Source organism: Syngnathus scovelli, chromosome 18 (genome assembly GCF_024217435.2).
Source record: "Syngnathus scovelli strain Florida chromosome 18, RoL_Ssco_1.2, whole genome shotgun sequence".
In the NCBI taxonomy this organism is placed as follows: Eukaryota; Metazoa; Chordata; class Actinopteri; order Syngnathiformes; family Syngnathidae; genus Syngnathus; species Syngnathus scovelli.
Genome location: NC_090864.1, coordinates 5,192,944 through 5,207,377, shown reverse-complemented (window position 1 = coordinate 5,207,377; position 14,434 = coordinate 5,192,944). Strand labels below are relative to the sequence as shown.

Below are 14,434 nucleotides of genomic sequence, written 5' to 3'. Positions count from 1 at the left end.
CGCTTTATTGCGCGCTAATGCAATAGAGAACACTTAGCAATAAACGCGCCTCTCTGATGAGCTCGGAGAGGCTTTTCCAAGATGGCCCTGATGAAATTGCAAGAATTAGATTTGAGCCCGCTGCTAATGATGCCTAAAACAAAAAAAACAAAAAAAAGGGAAAATCTCTAAATAGAATTAGCCGGTCCTCCTCCTCCTCCTCTCGGCTAAATGCATCATATGTAAATTAGTGTCATTTGGAGAAATCTCCTCGCCCGCGAGGTAGGGCCTTCATTAGACGGGGACTTGAACAAGAACTCCTTCAGGATCTCTAAAAGAGTTTTAGCGCAAACAAGATGATCAAGATATTTATTGCACAGATGCTTCATGACTTCAATCCAAGGAGGAATATGCCTTGATTTTCTCATTCCCAAAAACACCAACAAAAAAATGTTTTTAAAAAGCTGTTATATATATATATATATATATATATATATATATATATATATATATATATATATATATATATATATATATATATATATATATATATATATATATATATGACAAAAAAGACGTATAAAATCAATATATAGATTCCAAGCCATTACCTGTGAGGGAGCTGTGCTAACCGCTAACACCACTCTAACGCAATTCGCTCCACTTTAAAACTCCAATCCAAATGTTTACACAATGAACAATGCCACTTTGTCGTGGACGGCGTAGACACGCAAATTCTGCAACCAATTATTGACCCCCCACTGGAAGATCCTCCACTTAACCACTCGGCGACCTCTTGCACACTCGACCCCTCCCCTCGCCCTTTCTGCTGTAAAAACAGACCTGTATGACAACTGCGGGAATTCACAGCGATTAAACGGGATCAGCCGCGTTCCCAACGCAAACAATGAGACAGTCTAGTTGCTCGGCTAGTATGTTTTCAGCAGGTAGGTAATTCACTAATCTGGCCCATTGTTCCACCCTTCAGCCCTGCTGAATAACGTGGCTTTGCTAGCAGATTTGTATGGCTTTAGAGAAAACCTCCAGCAAATAGGTAAGGCAAGTTTGTTTGTTGCGCACTTCATATAAAACAATTGCTGTATATTAACTAGCCTAATGAAAGGACGTAAAAGTAAAGATGGGGCCCCGGGATTGACCCCTGTGGAACCCCACAGGTCACCGACAATTGGTCTCAGACTCACAAATTTCAACAAGTCCCGTCCTCAATCAGACTTCAATGAATTTATGTTCTAATTTCTGTAATAAGATCCCATGACAGGAGGAAATTAGTAAGCAAATGGAAGACCTCCAAATTTTCAAGCGAAAGTTGACAGTATTTGCATGCAAACTGCGGCTGTCACGTTAGGCAGACAGCTGACGCTACTGTAGCGCGAGGCTGCATTGGGAGAGGACCGACTAAGTATTTTCTGGGCGTCTGACAGCAGGATCGCATATGGCTGGCCTGCAGCTGTGCGGGTATTTCCACTGTCCATAAGCACCTTCCTATTAATGGGCTGGGAAAGCCACCAATGCGTTGGAGCTAGAAAACACAAAGGCTGGGAGACACATATGGCCCAAGACGTCTCATCCGGTCCACCACCTTGTTCCAAAACAGGGACAACCTGTTAAAAAATGTGTTTAAGCCACAGATACTCGCAGAATCTCAGGTGCATCGTCACGCAGTGTTTTTTCCTCCTTTTGGCCGTGACTTTTTGACTCCGATGACATCATACCAGAGAGACAGGAAGACGGCAGTAAAATGAAATGCGCTATTTCATAAATAAAAAGTAGAAGGGGGAGCAAAAAGATCAACAAAGTGTAAAACGTGATCATTCACTGGGCGAGCGGGACTAAGCCAACGCTATAAGTCACAATTGAAAAAAACCCAAATGAGCAAACAGAACTTGATTGTGTTGCTTTATTTGGCGCTCGTTTGTCACTCAGGTGGTCTCGCGGGCGGCCCACCTGCACACTACTGTAAATTACGCACCCCCGACCCTAATTGCCCACGTCCGCCGCCTTGCTGTAAAACCGGGGAGCGGAGCACTAACTATTGTCAGGTACTTCATCAAGGCCGGCGTGATTTATTTGCTCGTTTTCAGCAAACTCGCTGGGCAAAAAAGCAAGCGTTATATATATATATATATATATATATATATATATATATATATATATATATATATATATATATATATATATATATATATATATATAATTTATCTATTTATTTATTTATTTATTCATTTATTTATTTTCGGTATTTTACATTTTACTTTAGGCCAGTAAAAAGCCAAGCACAGTAAGTTCCACTTCCTGCTCTATGGTTAGCATCACACTAAGGCCTCTGCGGTTGGCGTCCACGGTCATTCTTCAGTCTAATTATTTCCTTTTTTGCAGCGCACCACAGCTGACAGTGATGGATCGCAGGTTGAATCTGAGCATTTTTGTCTGCGTATATGTTGGACGCGCTCGGCGTACGTACGCTCGCTGCGAGCAAACACAAGCTCGGAAAGATTTCTCTGCTTTTCCCATTCCACTTTGTCTTCATTTTCTCTCCCTTCGGTGATGTATTGCGAAAGCGCATCAGCCAGACGGAAGTGTAGATTATGTGCCGTCGTGATTACGCCAAATAGTCGAAATGTATAAAGAGCTGTGATTGGATGTTTTCTTTGTCCAAGCTGTCAAATAAAAGTCCGTCAAGTGTGACTTAATGTCAATTCATGATGCGGCATCGAGATGACGGCCTGCTATAAAACTTTAGCAGCAGTGTGCGGTATTGAGAAAAAAAAATCCCTCAAAATGCTAACATTGTTATTGACAAAAAAAAAAAAAAAAGATGGAAGACAGCAAGCAGATGAAGACAATTGGGAATTAATGGTGCGTAACATTTTCAGGCACTCCAAGCGAAATCGCATGCGGCTGCTGCTTGTGTGAATTTTTTTGCCCCCCAAAAAATGTCAGTCTTATTAGTGCTTTGCGTGATGTCGCCACAATTTGGCCAACCTTGCTTTGAGGCTAATTGGCAAGTGGAAGGCGCTTTACCAACTCGAGAAATTAATGAATCCAAATAAGCAAGTCATCCAAGTGCAAGGCCGTGCGTGTGTGGCGGAGGCACGTAAAGTGGCAAACGCCGCCGGATTGAAGTCTGGAATGTTTTGGCTGACTCAAAGCAGGCGACTTGGAGTGGAAGGGGGGGGGGGGGGGATCACCCCCAGACACACACACACACACCCCTTGAGATCTTAACCATTTTCATGCAGGATGTGAAGGAAAAAGTCAACTAATCAAAGAACGATTAATCGGTCTTAAAAAGTCACATTGCTGCCTTGTGTTAGCGTATCCTGGAGATCAATCGGTCTGTTTTGCATGTTTCTGGGATTCAATTGCTTGTCGGGACACCAGGCGAGAATGCGGCGGCGGTCGTATTGGGCTTTGTGGCTGTTAACCGTCTTTTATAGTGCAAGAATGTCACGGCTCAGTGCTGAAGTAGAATTTATTAATAACAGTCGGAGCCCACGCAAAGTGTTTCTCATCGCTTTCTTCCTTCCTGTCGGCTCAGATCGCCCGCAGTGGAGGATGTGTGCGCTTTTTATTTTCAAGACAGACCTTATAGAGTTTTTTTTTTTAGATACAAATTTTCCAAATGTTAGTTGAGATTTTTGACAGATTTTCAGAGGATTTTTTTTTTTATACCCTAAAAAATGACTGAGAGAAAATGAGTATGCCGTGTAGAGAAACGGTAGTCCCTGAGCCGCCACCTCCGCACTGGATCCATATGCGAGGCTCGGAGGCAGGAAATCGCCACGATTGCATGTAATCAGGGGAGGGCCCGCCGAGCCCATTAGACGAGTCCTGCTGGAACTGATTGGCTGTCATTAGCGAGAACCGAGTCACCCGCAAATAACATTTCAGCCGGCATCAAGAAGATTAACTCTGCATGTGTGTTTTGGTGGGATTTATTTTGGTAGGTTTCTACTTCCTGTTTCGAATTCAGGTCCAGTGGACAAGGCAAGATTTTATGAAAGATTAATGAACTATTTTGAGATCGTCATTGGAGACATTATTATTTAGGTAAGGTGAAATTCCTGTTTTAAGGATTTTCAGTTTAGGCAATTTTTGAAATTGTCAGTTGAGATTTCTGAAAGATTTTCTGCAATTTAAATGAAGTTGAGATTTTTGTAAGATTTTGCCATTGTTGCTTAATGCATCACAAATCAATTGTAATGACCAGCTTCTCTGCTGCAATGGCAGTCCAATCCAGCTGCTTTTTACTGACGCAGATCCAAATATGTAAATGCCTGACCGCCGCTCGACCCGCGTAGGAATGTTATTTTGCTTCCACTGCCTCGCGCTACGCTAATTTCTTCAGGACCGCAAGTACGATTCAGGCTGTTCTGACAATATTCTTAGAGCTGCGGAGACCGAAGTTGTTTGACAAGCCGGTGGCTTTGTGTCACCAAAACCACCAGCAGGTGAGGCTCTGGCTCCCCCGCCTCCCCTGACCACACATTCCCACTCGGGGAAACTAAGGTCCACGCAGCAGACGCAACGAAACGTACGCCAAGACTTATTTAGTGTCTGCTGGCGTAGTTGAAGTCCTTGATTTGTATCCCCCCCCCACTCCTTCCACTCTCCTCCCACTCGATTCCCAGGTCAAGGGGGCTCGACGAGACATGTCTGCTCTACTGTGCCGCCATCTGGTTATCCACTCAAGGTGTCCGGCCAAACAATAGGCTTACAACAAGGTTCGCTCTGAAAACACAACTTCCCACTGATGACTTTCTCTCTGTCTTTCTCAGTCTGAGTCATCCAGCGCAATCACAGGCCAAAAGTAAACACAGCAAATGAGACGCTGATTACATCACAATGGCACGACTTGACGTTTTATGAGCACCGTCAGCCACCTTTGAAATAATGCGCAGATGATGTTTATGCGTGCCGGCGTTTTGCTTAAGCACTCGTGTTTGGACTGTAAATACGCATGATATGGCATGATGTATATCCCGCGGGCTTTGCTGGAGTAGATTACACATGACATGTTGCTGTCACATTTATTTCTTTTTGTATTCTTAGAAAATAGCTACAAATTTGAATTCCACTTTGTCTGAGAGAGGACAGAGGGAGTTTTGTTGCGTCAAGGCGATGCGGACAGGGGATGGATAGCATCAGCTAGCTCCCCTGGGCTAATGGAGGAGTTGATCCTATTAGAGGCCCTCGCTTTCCACTCCCGCAGCCCTAATGGCCTCCCTCTCCCCCCCACTCTCGTGTTCATCATCCCTTCCTGGCCACTGATTCCCAGGATCAATAGTCCTCATCCCTCTCTCAACGTGTCGTAAATCAGCCGGGGTCGAGGAAAGAAAGCGTCTCCAGCGAGCCGGCCGGGGTCAGGCGGAAAGGTGAGGACAGCTTTAAGGGCCCCGGCCCGGTAACATCCTCCCAGTTGTTCTTCTTCAGTGCTGACTTAAAGGATGGATGAAAGGGAGGACATAAATTAGGATGCACCATGAAGCTGTCAGCAGCGGCATATATGTGATTTTCACATCCACCCAAACAAATAAAGGTTAGCAAATATAATAAAGTTAACTAACTAGTGATGCAGTTATAACTCAAGTTTGTTCTCTTCCCACCATTTAGCCCCACATTGGGCAAGGACAAGGGGACAAAAGTGAGACAAAATAATCTACTAAAAACATCGCTATGTAAATGAAAATATGTCTTTTTTGTCACCCTCTTGTGGCGCTCACATGCACTACACGAGCAGAATAAACAAGCCTTTTCTTCTTCTTATCGCATTTGCACATCAAAATCCTTTGGAGCGGTGAGAACGACAAACCCCCTTGAAAGGCTCACTGTTACCTGCCCGCTGGGGTAGAACCCGCGTCGGCTGCGTCTGCCCTTTCCCATGCTTCCTCCCGACAGTCGGACCCCCACGAGCTACACCGGGACAGAGGGGACACCTGTTCGGCCGCCATGTGAAATCTCAGTATTCTATTGAGAGAAGGGAGTGCGGGTGGGGCGGCTTGGCGATAGGGCACCTCCGTGGCAGGAAACCAGAGAGGGCGGCGGGAAAGCGGATGCTCGGGTCCGTCGCAATTTGCCTCTTTTCACAGGACGATTAGCCGCGCTTGGTCGGAGAAATGGCACTGTGTGCTGCTACACTTTTCTAAAATGCTCTCTCTGAGGGAGAGTTAAGTACAAACTCATCTGTAATAAGATGGAGACAACCTTTATCCAAGAGGAGACTCAGGGCTGGATATACAGGACTGTCTCAGAAAAGTAGAATATTGTGATAAAGTTCTTTATTTTCTGTAATGCAATTAAAAAAACAAAAATGTCATACATTCTGGATTCAGTACAAGTCAACTAAAATATTGCAAGCCTTTTATTATTTTAATATTGCTGATTATGGTTTATAGCTCAAGAAAACTCAAAAATCCAATCTCAAAATATTAGAATATTTCCTCAGACCAAGTAAAGAAAAACATTTATAACAGCAAAACAAAATCAAACATTTGAAAATGTCCATTAATGCACTCAATACTTGGTTGGGAATCCTTTTGCACGGATTACTGCATCATTGCGGCTTGGCATGGAGGCAATCAGCCTGTGGCATTGCTGAGGTGATATGGATGCCCAGGATGCTTCAATAGCGGCCTTTAGTTCATTTGCATTGTTGTGTCTGGTGTCTTTCAGCTTCTTCTTCACAATACCCCACAAATTCTCCATGGGGTTCAGGTCAGGAGAATTGGCAGGCCAATCAAGGACAGTAATGCCATGATCAGAACACCATTTACTGGTGGTTTTGGCACTATGGGCAGGTGCCAGATCATGCTGGAAAATGAAAACCATCATCTCCATAGAGCTCTTAAGAAGAAGGAAGTATGTAGTGTTCTAAAATCTGCATTTACTCTGGACTTAATGAGACACAGTGGACCAACACCAGCAGCTGACATGGCTCCCCAAACCATCGCTGACTGTGGGAACTTCGCACTGGATTTCAAGCAACTTGGATTTTACTCCTCTCCAGCCTTTCTCCAGACTCTGGCGCCTTGACTTCCAAATGAAATACAAAACTTGCTTTCGTCTGAAAAGAGGACTTCGGACCACTCTGCAACTGTCCAGTGCTTCTTTTATGTAGCCCAAGTCAGACGCTTCTTCCATTGTCTTGAGTTCAGAAGTGGCTTAACCATGGGAATACGGCTATTGTAGCCGATTTCCCGGACACGTATGTGAACAGTGGCTTTTGATACCTGGATTCCAGCTTCAGTCCACTGTCTTTGAAGGTCCCCCAAATTCTGGAAGTGACTCTTCTTCTCAATGCTGTTAAGGCTGCGGTCATCTCTCTTGGTTGTGCAGCGTTTCCTGCCACATTTCCCCCTTCCAACAGACTTTTTGTGGATGTGCTTTGAAACTGCACTCTGTGAACAGCTTTCTTTTTGTGTCTTACCCTCCTGATTGAGGGTGTCAATGATGGTCCTCTGGACAGCAGTCAGATCAGCAGTCTTCCCCCATACTTGTGATTTAGTTTACTGAACGGAGCTGAGTGTTTTTCAAGGCTCAGGAAACCCTTGCAGGTGTTTCGAGTTAATTAGACGATCCAAGTGATTAGTTGAATACCCTACTAGTATACTTTTTCATTATATTCTAATATTTTGAGATAGGATATTTGAGTTTTCTCAAGCTGTATGCCATAATCAGCAATATTAAAATAATAAAAGGCTTGCAATATTTCAGTTGATTTGTAATGAATCCAGAATGTATGACATTTTTGTTTTTTTAATTGCATAACAGAAAATAAAGAACTTTATCACAATATTCTAATTTTCTGAGACGGTCCTGCATATAAATGTTTTCATTGAAATATTATAGCCATAAGTAATGAGAGGACACCCTCATTCTCCTCCATTGCTGTTGTTTGCTAGCTTGAGCTCATTCTGACCAATGTAGCTCAGCTACTTGCCGTTTCTGATTTCAAACGATGCAACGTATTGACAAGTGGGTCTTTTGGGGGGGGGGGAAGACATCAAAGTGCGCGCCCCCAAGAATCGAGTGCATGATCAATGGCACAGGTGGGTGCACATATCTCCAAACTGCTCATTAGGTACAAATTAGCGTGACGGCTGCTCGCCTCCATTCATAAACGTTGAGTAACGTGAACAGCTCATCACTCATTTGCATGTGTCATCCATGCCCCCCCAACCTCCCGCAATATGGCGAGCGGGGGCGCGCCATCCAAAACACTCCCGATCCCCTCTCGGCTTCATTTGCGCTGACCCACAATGCGGTATTTTCTTAACACGAGCAGCAGGCCGCTTTGATGTTATCTGCCTATCCAAACAGCCACGGAGGACGGCAGCCATTAATCACTGTGAAGCCTGCGAGGGCCCGCTCATAAATCGCCTCAGCGCTCCTTAAACAGGAGAGGCCCCCAGGGGTGCGCCCGCGCCATTTATCAATGCTCGCCTCCCTTTCTGGATGAAGTAAAACTCATTCGGGATTGATGCTGCAGGAGTTGACTCGACACCCTTCACTGTGCTGTAGAGCTCCTTTTTTTTTTTTTTTTTTTTAAAAGCCTGATTTTTAGCCGCCTTTGCCCTCATCGAAAACACCAAAGAGGCTCGCGCGTCCGTGATTGTGCCAGCTGCGCTTGGTCGTCATGGGCCAACTTTGGTACCTTGTAAACAAACCGGGGTGTCCATGAATGTGTTCTTGTGGTACCCCAGAGACAGAGAGACCACTTCATAAAAAAGAAGAAAAAAAACACAGAGTAGCTCAAACAAGCGTCAGGTGTCAAAATTGCATGAACTATTTTTTTTTTTTAATATAAAGATATACATGACATGAAATGACATTAAAATGGTCGCATGTGACTATTTGCTCCTTTAATCCATGAATCAGTGTCAATGTCCAAACAGACAGCGGAAGCAAGATGATGGATGAAAAGTGTCTGCTTGGATGTCTGTGTGTGTTGAGAGTACGCAAACAAGCTGCTCTTGTCACGCATGGCCTTGAGGAAGCTCTGTGGATTTAAAGTCTTCATCAGAAGCCCCCCCACCCACTCAGGGACTTCACTCGGGGCCGTCCTTGGCGCACTGCCTGATAGTCTCTTTCCACACAGCCGAGCGGGCAAACAGCGGGGTCCTCCCGGTGTGCCCCCTCCCAGGGGTTCAGCACCCCCTTCTCCTCCGCACCTCCACCAAGCTTTGATGTGACGGACGCGAGAAGGAGAAGGAGGTCTTGGCAACTTGAAGCCCCCTCCACCACTTGTGTGTGTTCCTTTGTGATGTGGTGACAGGGGGGATGGTGAAGGGTCGGCCGGGTTCAAAGGTCGTACGGCCTTCTGTTTGTTGGTCGAAGAAGTGCCGCTCGTAAACACAATTTACTTTTAGCTTATTTATTGTCATTTGCAACATTTTGTCCTCCATTTTGTAATGATCAATTACAAAAGTTGGCTAGCTGAAGTTTAGTCGGGACTATTACGTAAAATACACACTGAAAACATGTAACAAAAAAATAATAAAAATACAAGTAGAATAATAAGAAATAGTAAAATAAAATATGAACGGTCACTTGTTACTAGGCAGACTAGGTGGTGTGGCTCAATTGCGCCACAGCGTTCACGCGTCCGTCATTTCCTATCCTTGCCCATGGCCACATTCTGCTCGGACCCCCGCCAACCAAGCCCCCTTCTTTGCAAGTGGAGTAATTAACGCGCCATCTGATCCACCAGTCCTCCACATCATCTCTCTTGGGTAACACACACACGCACACACACACACGCACGCACACACACACACACACACACACACACACACCGGTGATCCATCAACTGGCGTTAACTGGGCTGATGGATCTGTCAGTGCGTATTCAGAGGAGACCCCGAAGAGGTCGTTGTCATCATCATCATCATCATATGCTGAACCTTTGAAATGGATGCATCTCATTTGATTGATTAACAGAATATGTGCAACAGCAGTGGCGTACAAAGGGGGGAGGGGGGGGCAGGGGGGGGCTTAGCCACATCTCTATGAATATTGTTGGATGATCTGCGTCCATATGTTGCTACCACTTGTGTACAAACATGACTTTTTTTATGGTACTATATAATTCTGGGAAAATCAATGCTGGTTTAATTAGCCTTTCTATGGCGTTTTGCTTTGAATGTTAGCATTAAGCTAGCAGTAATATCTCCATCTTTTTTTGTCATGTTGTCAATCTAATCAGTAAAAACAAATGAACGGTCCGAATGGAATTAAATCCCTTTTATTTGTGAGTTCAATCTTGAGAAATAACATGTCCTGTCAAACAAAATCCGTGCTTTCCAACGTTTAAGAGGCTTGAACTTTCCGTGACCGTGATTGAAATCAAAGCGATTTCACGCTGCTTGTGTAAAACGTGACTTCCTGGCGGCGATCGAGGTGGCAATGACAAAGAATGAGGAAGGCGGACGGGGGACCACAGGTGCAACCAAAAAGGCTTTTGAATTTTAGACTTTCATTTGGCTTTTTATTGGGCTTTTAGAAGTTACTATCCATCTGTCTAAATTTACACCAATAAAGCCAGACCGACCACCTTTTGTTGTCTCATATACAGAAAAAGAACACACAAGACACTCAGGCACTTCAAAGGACATCACATCTTTACTTTTCGTTCCCAACTCGAAAATGTTTCGACCGGCGGTGCCACAGGCAATGGTTTAATCCACAGGTGTGTTCCACTCCGGTCCAAGTTCCCAACGGGCCCTCTGACAAAAGCCATTGTGGCCCAGAGAACAATGGTGGCGGCTAATCCCTCTCCAGCGCTGACAGCTCGGCCCTTCCAGAAAGCTCATTGGTGGACGGATGACAAGGACGGGAAAACCCAAACGGATTATTTGCCCCAGAGCGTGGACCCGATTTCTTTGGCAGGATGTCTTTGTGGACGCATGAAGTCAGAGCAAACCACAATGAGGCAGAAATAGGGGTTTAGTTTTATCGTTTTAGGATCAAAATGGCGGTCACCAAGAAAGCAAACGGCACGTTTAATTTACTTTGTTTTGATTTTATGATATAAAGGTTTGATTTTTTTTAGTTGCTTTTCCTCTGAAATGTTTTTTTATTTCATTGTTTTTCTACTTAAGTTCTGTCAAATATCGCCAAAAGTATTCTCTCAGGAAGACATAATCCGTACAGACCTCACTCAAATTTGATTGAAATGCCTCGGGATTTTCTCATTAGCGCCATTGACTGAGTGCATATTGGGTAACAAACATTCCCAAAAGTCACTTCGGGCTCTTCTTGAAATTTTCCCATAATGTCAACAGAATCACTAGATGTTCAGTCGCAGAGAAACACTCCCTCCTTCTGGACATATATATCATTGCATCTTCTCTAGACGTAGTATTGGAAATTTAGTTTACAGTACAAATGTGCATTTATTTGGCTTCAGTATGTTTATTTTTTTTCATTATATTAATATGAATAGTAAAGATTTAATATTATGTTTGGGTCACTTGGGCCATTTTGGCCAATCATAACTCAATTTCGTAGGTAATCAAGTCATGTGGTTTACGTCCTACAGAACACGAAAGGAGTTCAAAAAAGAAATGGGAGCTAACTTCGTCGACGAGCTACGGGTTAGTTTTAACTGAATTACTTTCCTTCCTACCTACTTCAATTACAGTCAATATTTAATGCTGTATGTAAATTTACAGGAACCTAAAAATTTGCCAAAACCAGCAAACAAGCTTTGTAAGCGTGGCCTGGTGAGTAAATTGAACACACATGCAATTTAATAACAGTCGTTATCCTGCCCGCACTACAAACATTTCGTAGAAATATCAAAATTTGGACGTACATGATGGAGAAACGGCAACTCAATGGAACCCTGCGAATAACTTGAAGGGAAATAGACAATCGGAAATTGATGAAAATATTTTTAAGATCAAAATTTCTTGTAAAAATGAGCATAAACGGGGGTTGGGTCCACAAAAAAAAAAAAAAAACATAAAACAAACGTTTGAAAAAAATCCCTAAAAAGTTTATCTGTGGGTGAAACTGTATTTCCTTTCTCTCAAACGTAACGTGTATACTGCTGAATATTTGCCTAACAGTATTTGCATAAGGTAAGTACCATTGTTCTATGCTCCTATGCTAATAAATCTCAAAATATTTAATTTTATTGTCTGTTTGGAACGGAACCAGAATGTAATTTGCGATTAAATCCCACTTTAATTTTTTTTATCAATTTATAAGCCCTGTCCATATTGTTTAATTTATTCTGACTTGAATTTTTCTTGTTATTCTATATTTGTTTTTTTACCCGTAATAATGATAACATTAGTTACATCAACAATCGTCATTATAATAGCAATAATATCATTATGAGTTTATTTTTCTTCATACGCTGGGAATGGGAGATGCTTTTTGAGCTTGCACTTGTATTGTTTTCCACAAGGTGTCAGTGCTGTAACACCTTACGTTTGAATCCACTTATTAAATCGAAAACCATGAGAATGGGACCACTCCATCCATCCTTATCATCACCTTGTTATGCTGATGGATGGCACCACTTAAGTGTACATCTGAGCTTTTTTGTTCACCGGCTCTTCGTGTTTGTGCCGGTATGAGAAGGAAGCTCATTAAAAGTCTCTCGAGAGTCGCTTCGCATGGCTCTCACTTGTGGGAATCTGACCAACAGCTGCGAGTTTAACACCCACTCGATGAAAACCTTTCCCCTTGTTTGTTGGTGCCACCAAACTTGCCTCATATCTCACAAAATCTCACTTGGGTTCAACCCAATAATCATGCAAAGGATATATTGGTGATGATGACCATAGAATAGGACGTGTTTTTTTGTCATGACCGTGAAACCCAGGGAGCAAAAAACTTTTATTTAAAATAACAGTCTCGTGAGACTGACAGTCTATGAGCATAGAAAGGACGTTCTGCTGATAGTGTGATGCTAACCATAGAACAGGAAGTGGTATTTGTCACCTCAATCTAGCGATTTGGCTTCCCCCCCCACTTTGGCTTTTACACCTGTCTTTTGTCTGTGATGTCACCATGAAATGCTCTGGCCAGGCCGTACTGTGTTCAGGCTGCACCACAAAGTCTCATTGTGCTCTTGGAATGAGAGTGCTCGTCCTCAGAGTGTCCCGTCGTCCCAAATGGCCAGGTCTGGTGGGACAAATCATACAAATATTTTTGTAAGACTTCTTAATTAATTGTACTACCTTTTCTGTTGTGAATGCCTTGGCCACCTGGGGGCAGTATAAAGCTGGCTCTCTCGTACTCGGCTCCTCTCTTGGCTTCTCAGTACAGCAATAATATTCATTGTATGTTGTTTCGTTCGATAGGAAGCTTTAACCAAGTGAGCTGCTGTGTGTTTATATCCATGTGTATTTTATGTATTTGTTTATATATATATTTTATATATACTGTCTAGATAAGTTAACACTTGTGCAGTCCATATGTTCACATGCCACAAATTAGTTTGCATTATTTTTGTAATCTGAAATATGACGATCGGGATTTGAATATTTTTCAGAATCGTTCAGTAACACAATAAATGCAATTATAATAAGATACAATGTGATATTAGAAACAACACCATAAGATTGGAGTTGAATAATTTGATTTCTAAGTTTGCCATGAAAATAATCATTTTGAAGTTACCATACCAGACTGGAGGACTTGACAAATTCGTCATCCAGCGGGCTGTCACACAGCGGGTGGTCTTGGAGTAGTCGCCTGAGATGCGAGATGTAGCTGGAGGCCAGCCGCAGTGTGTCCAGCTTGGACAGCTTGGTATCGGGGGGCACCCAGGGCAGGGTGGTCTTCAGCCTGGAGAAGGCTTTGCTCAGCACCCTCATCCTAGCCCTTTCGCGGGCGTTGGCCGCGTCCCTGTGCGACTCTTTCCCACAGCGCTCCACTCCTCTGTCCTCTTCGGCCCAGCCAGCTGACATGGCCTACTGCAACCCTTCGGGATATGCTCTTGCGTCGTCCAGAGGGGTGGGAAAGCAAAAACAAGCCTGTGGCTGGGCGACGGCTGTCATTTAAGAAAGCTGACATCTGGGCAACACTTTCTCCTCCCACCACTCAGCAGCAATTCTCAGCCTCCACTTACGGAGACTCTGCCAAGTAAAGCAACCGTACACATCTGTGCTAATCGATTAGCAAATCAATCAACAACTATTTTGGTAATCGTTTAGAGACCTTGTTTAACTCACAGTTGTTGGAATTTCAGCCTATCACCTGTAAATATTATGTAAGTGTATTTCAAACAGTAACATCGCTGTGCCGCAGCAAAGTCTACATGGCTTAATGCTGACAAATAATGTAAAACTCCATAGACATGCTAATAGTTAGCAACAATCATGGTGGTTTTGGTAGCAACAGATATTCAAACGTAAATAGTGGAGAGACGCATGCTGGCTCCTCTTTGCCTGGCTTATGTCTGTGTTACACTGCCATCT

At 43.5% G+C, this 14,434-nt stretch overlaps 2 protein-coding genes across 2 annotated transcripts in view; one reads left to right on the top strand and one right to left on the bottom strand.

The window, feature by feature from the left end:
* Positions 1 to 11,395: 11,395 nt before the first annotated feature.
* The window catches only part of kcnb2b (potassium voltage-gated channel subfamily B member 2b), a 55,737-nt gene continuing 52,698 nt past the window's right edge, over positions 11,396 to 14,434 (top strand). Inside the window, exons 1-2 of the mRNA XM_049749092.2 lie at positions 11,396 to 11,593; positions 11,672 to 11,722. The gene's annotated coding sequence lies outside the window, so the exon portion shown is untranslated. The remainder of the gene's footprint in view (positions 11,594 to 11,671; positions 11,723 to 14,434) is intronic.
* On the bottom strand, positions 12,836 to 14,003 carry LOC125985878 (transcription factor 21). Its single transcript, XM_049749122.2, has 2 exons — positions 13,640 to 14,003; positions 12,836 to 13,136 (listed from the first exon to the last, which is right to left on the bottom strand). The coding sequence occupies exons 1-2, from the start codon at positions 13,922 to 13,924 to the stop codon at positions 13,053 to 13,055; spliced, it is 369 nt and encodes a 122-aa protein (XP_049605079.1). The 5' UTR covers positions 13,925 to 14,003; the 3' UTR covers positions 12,836 to 13,052.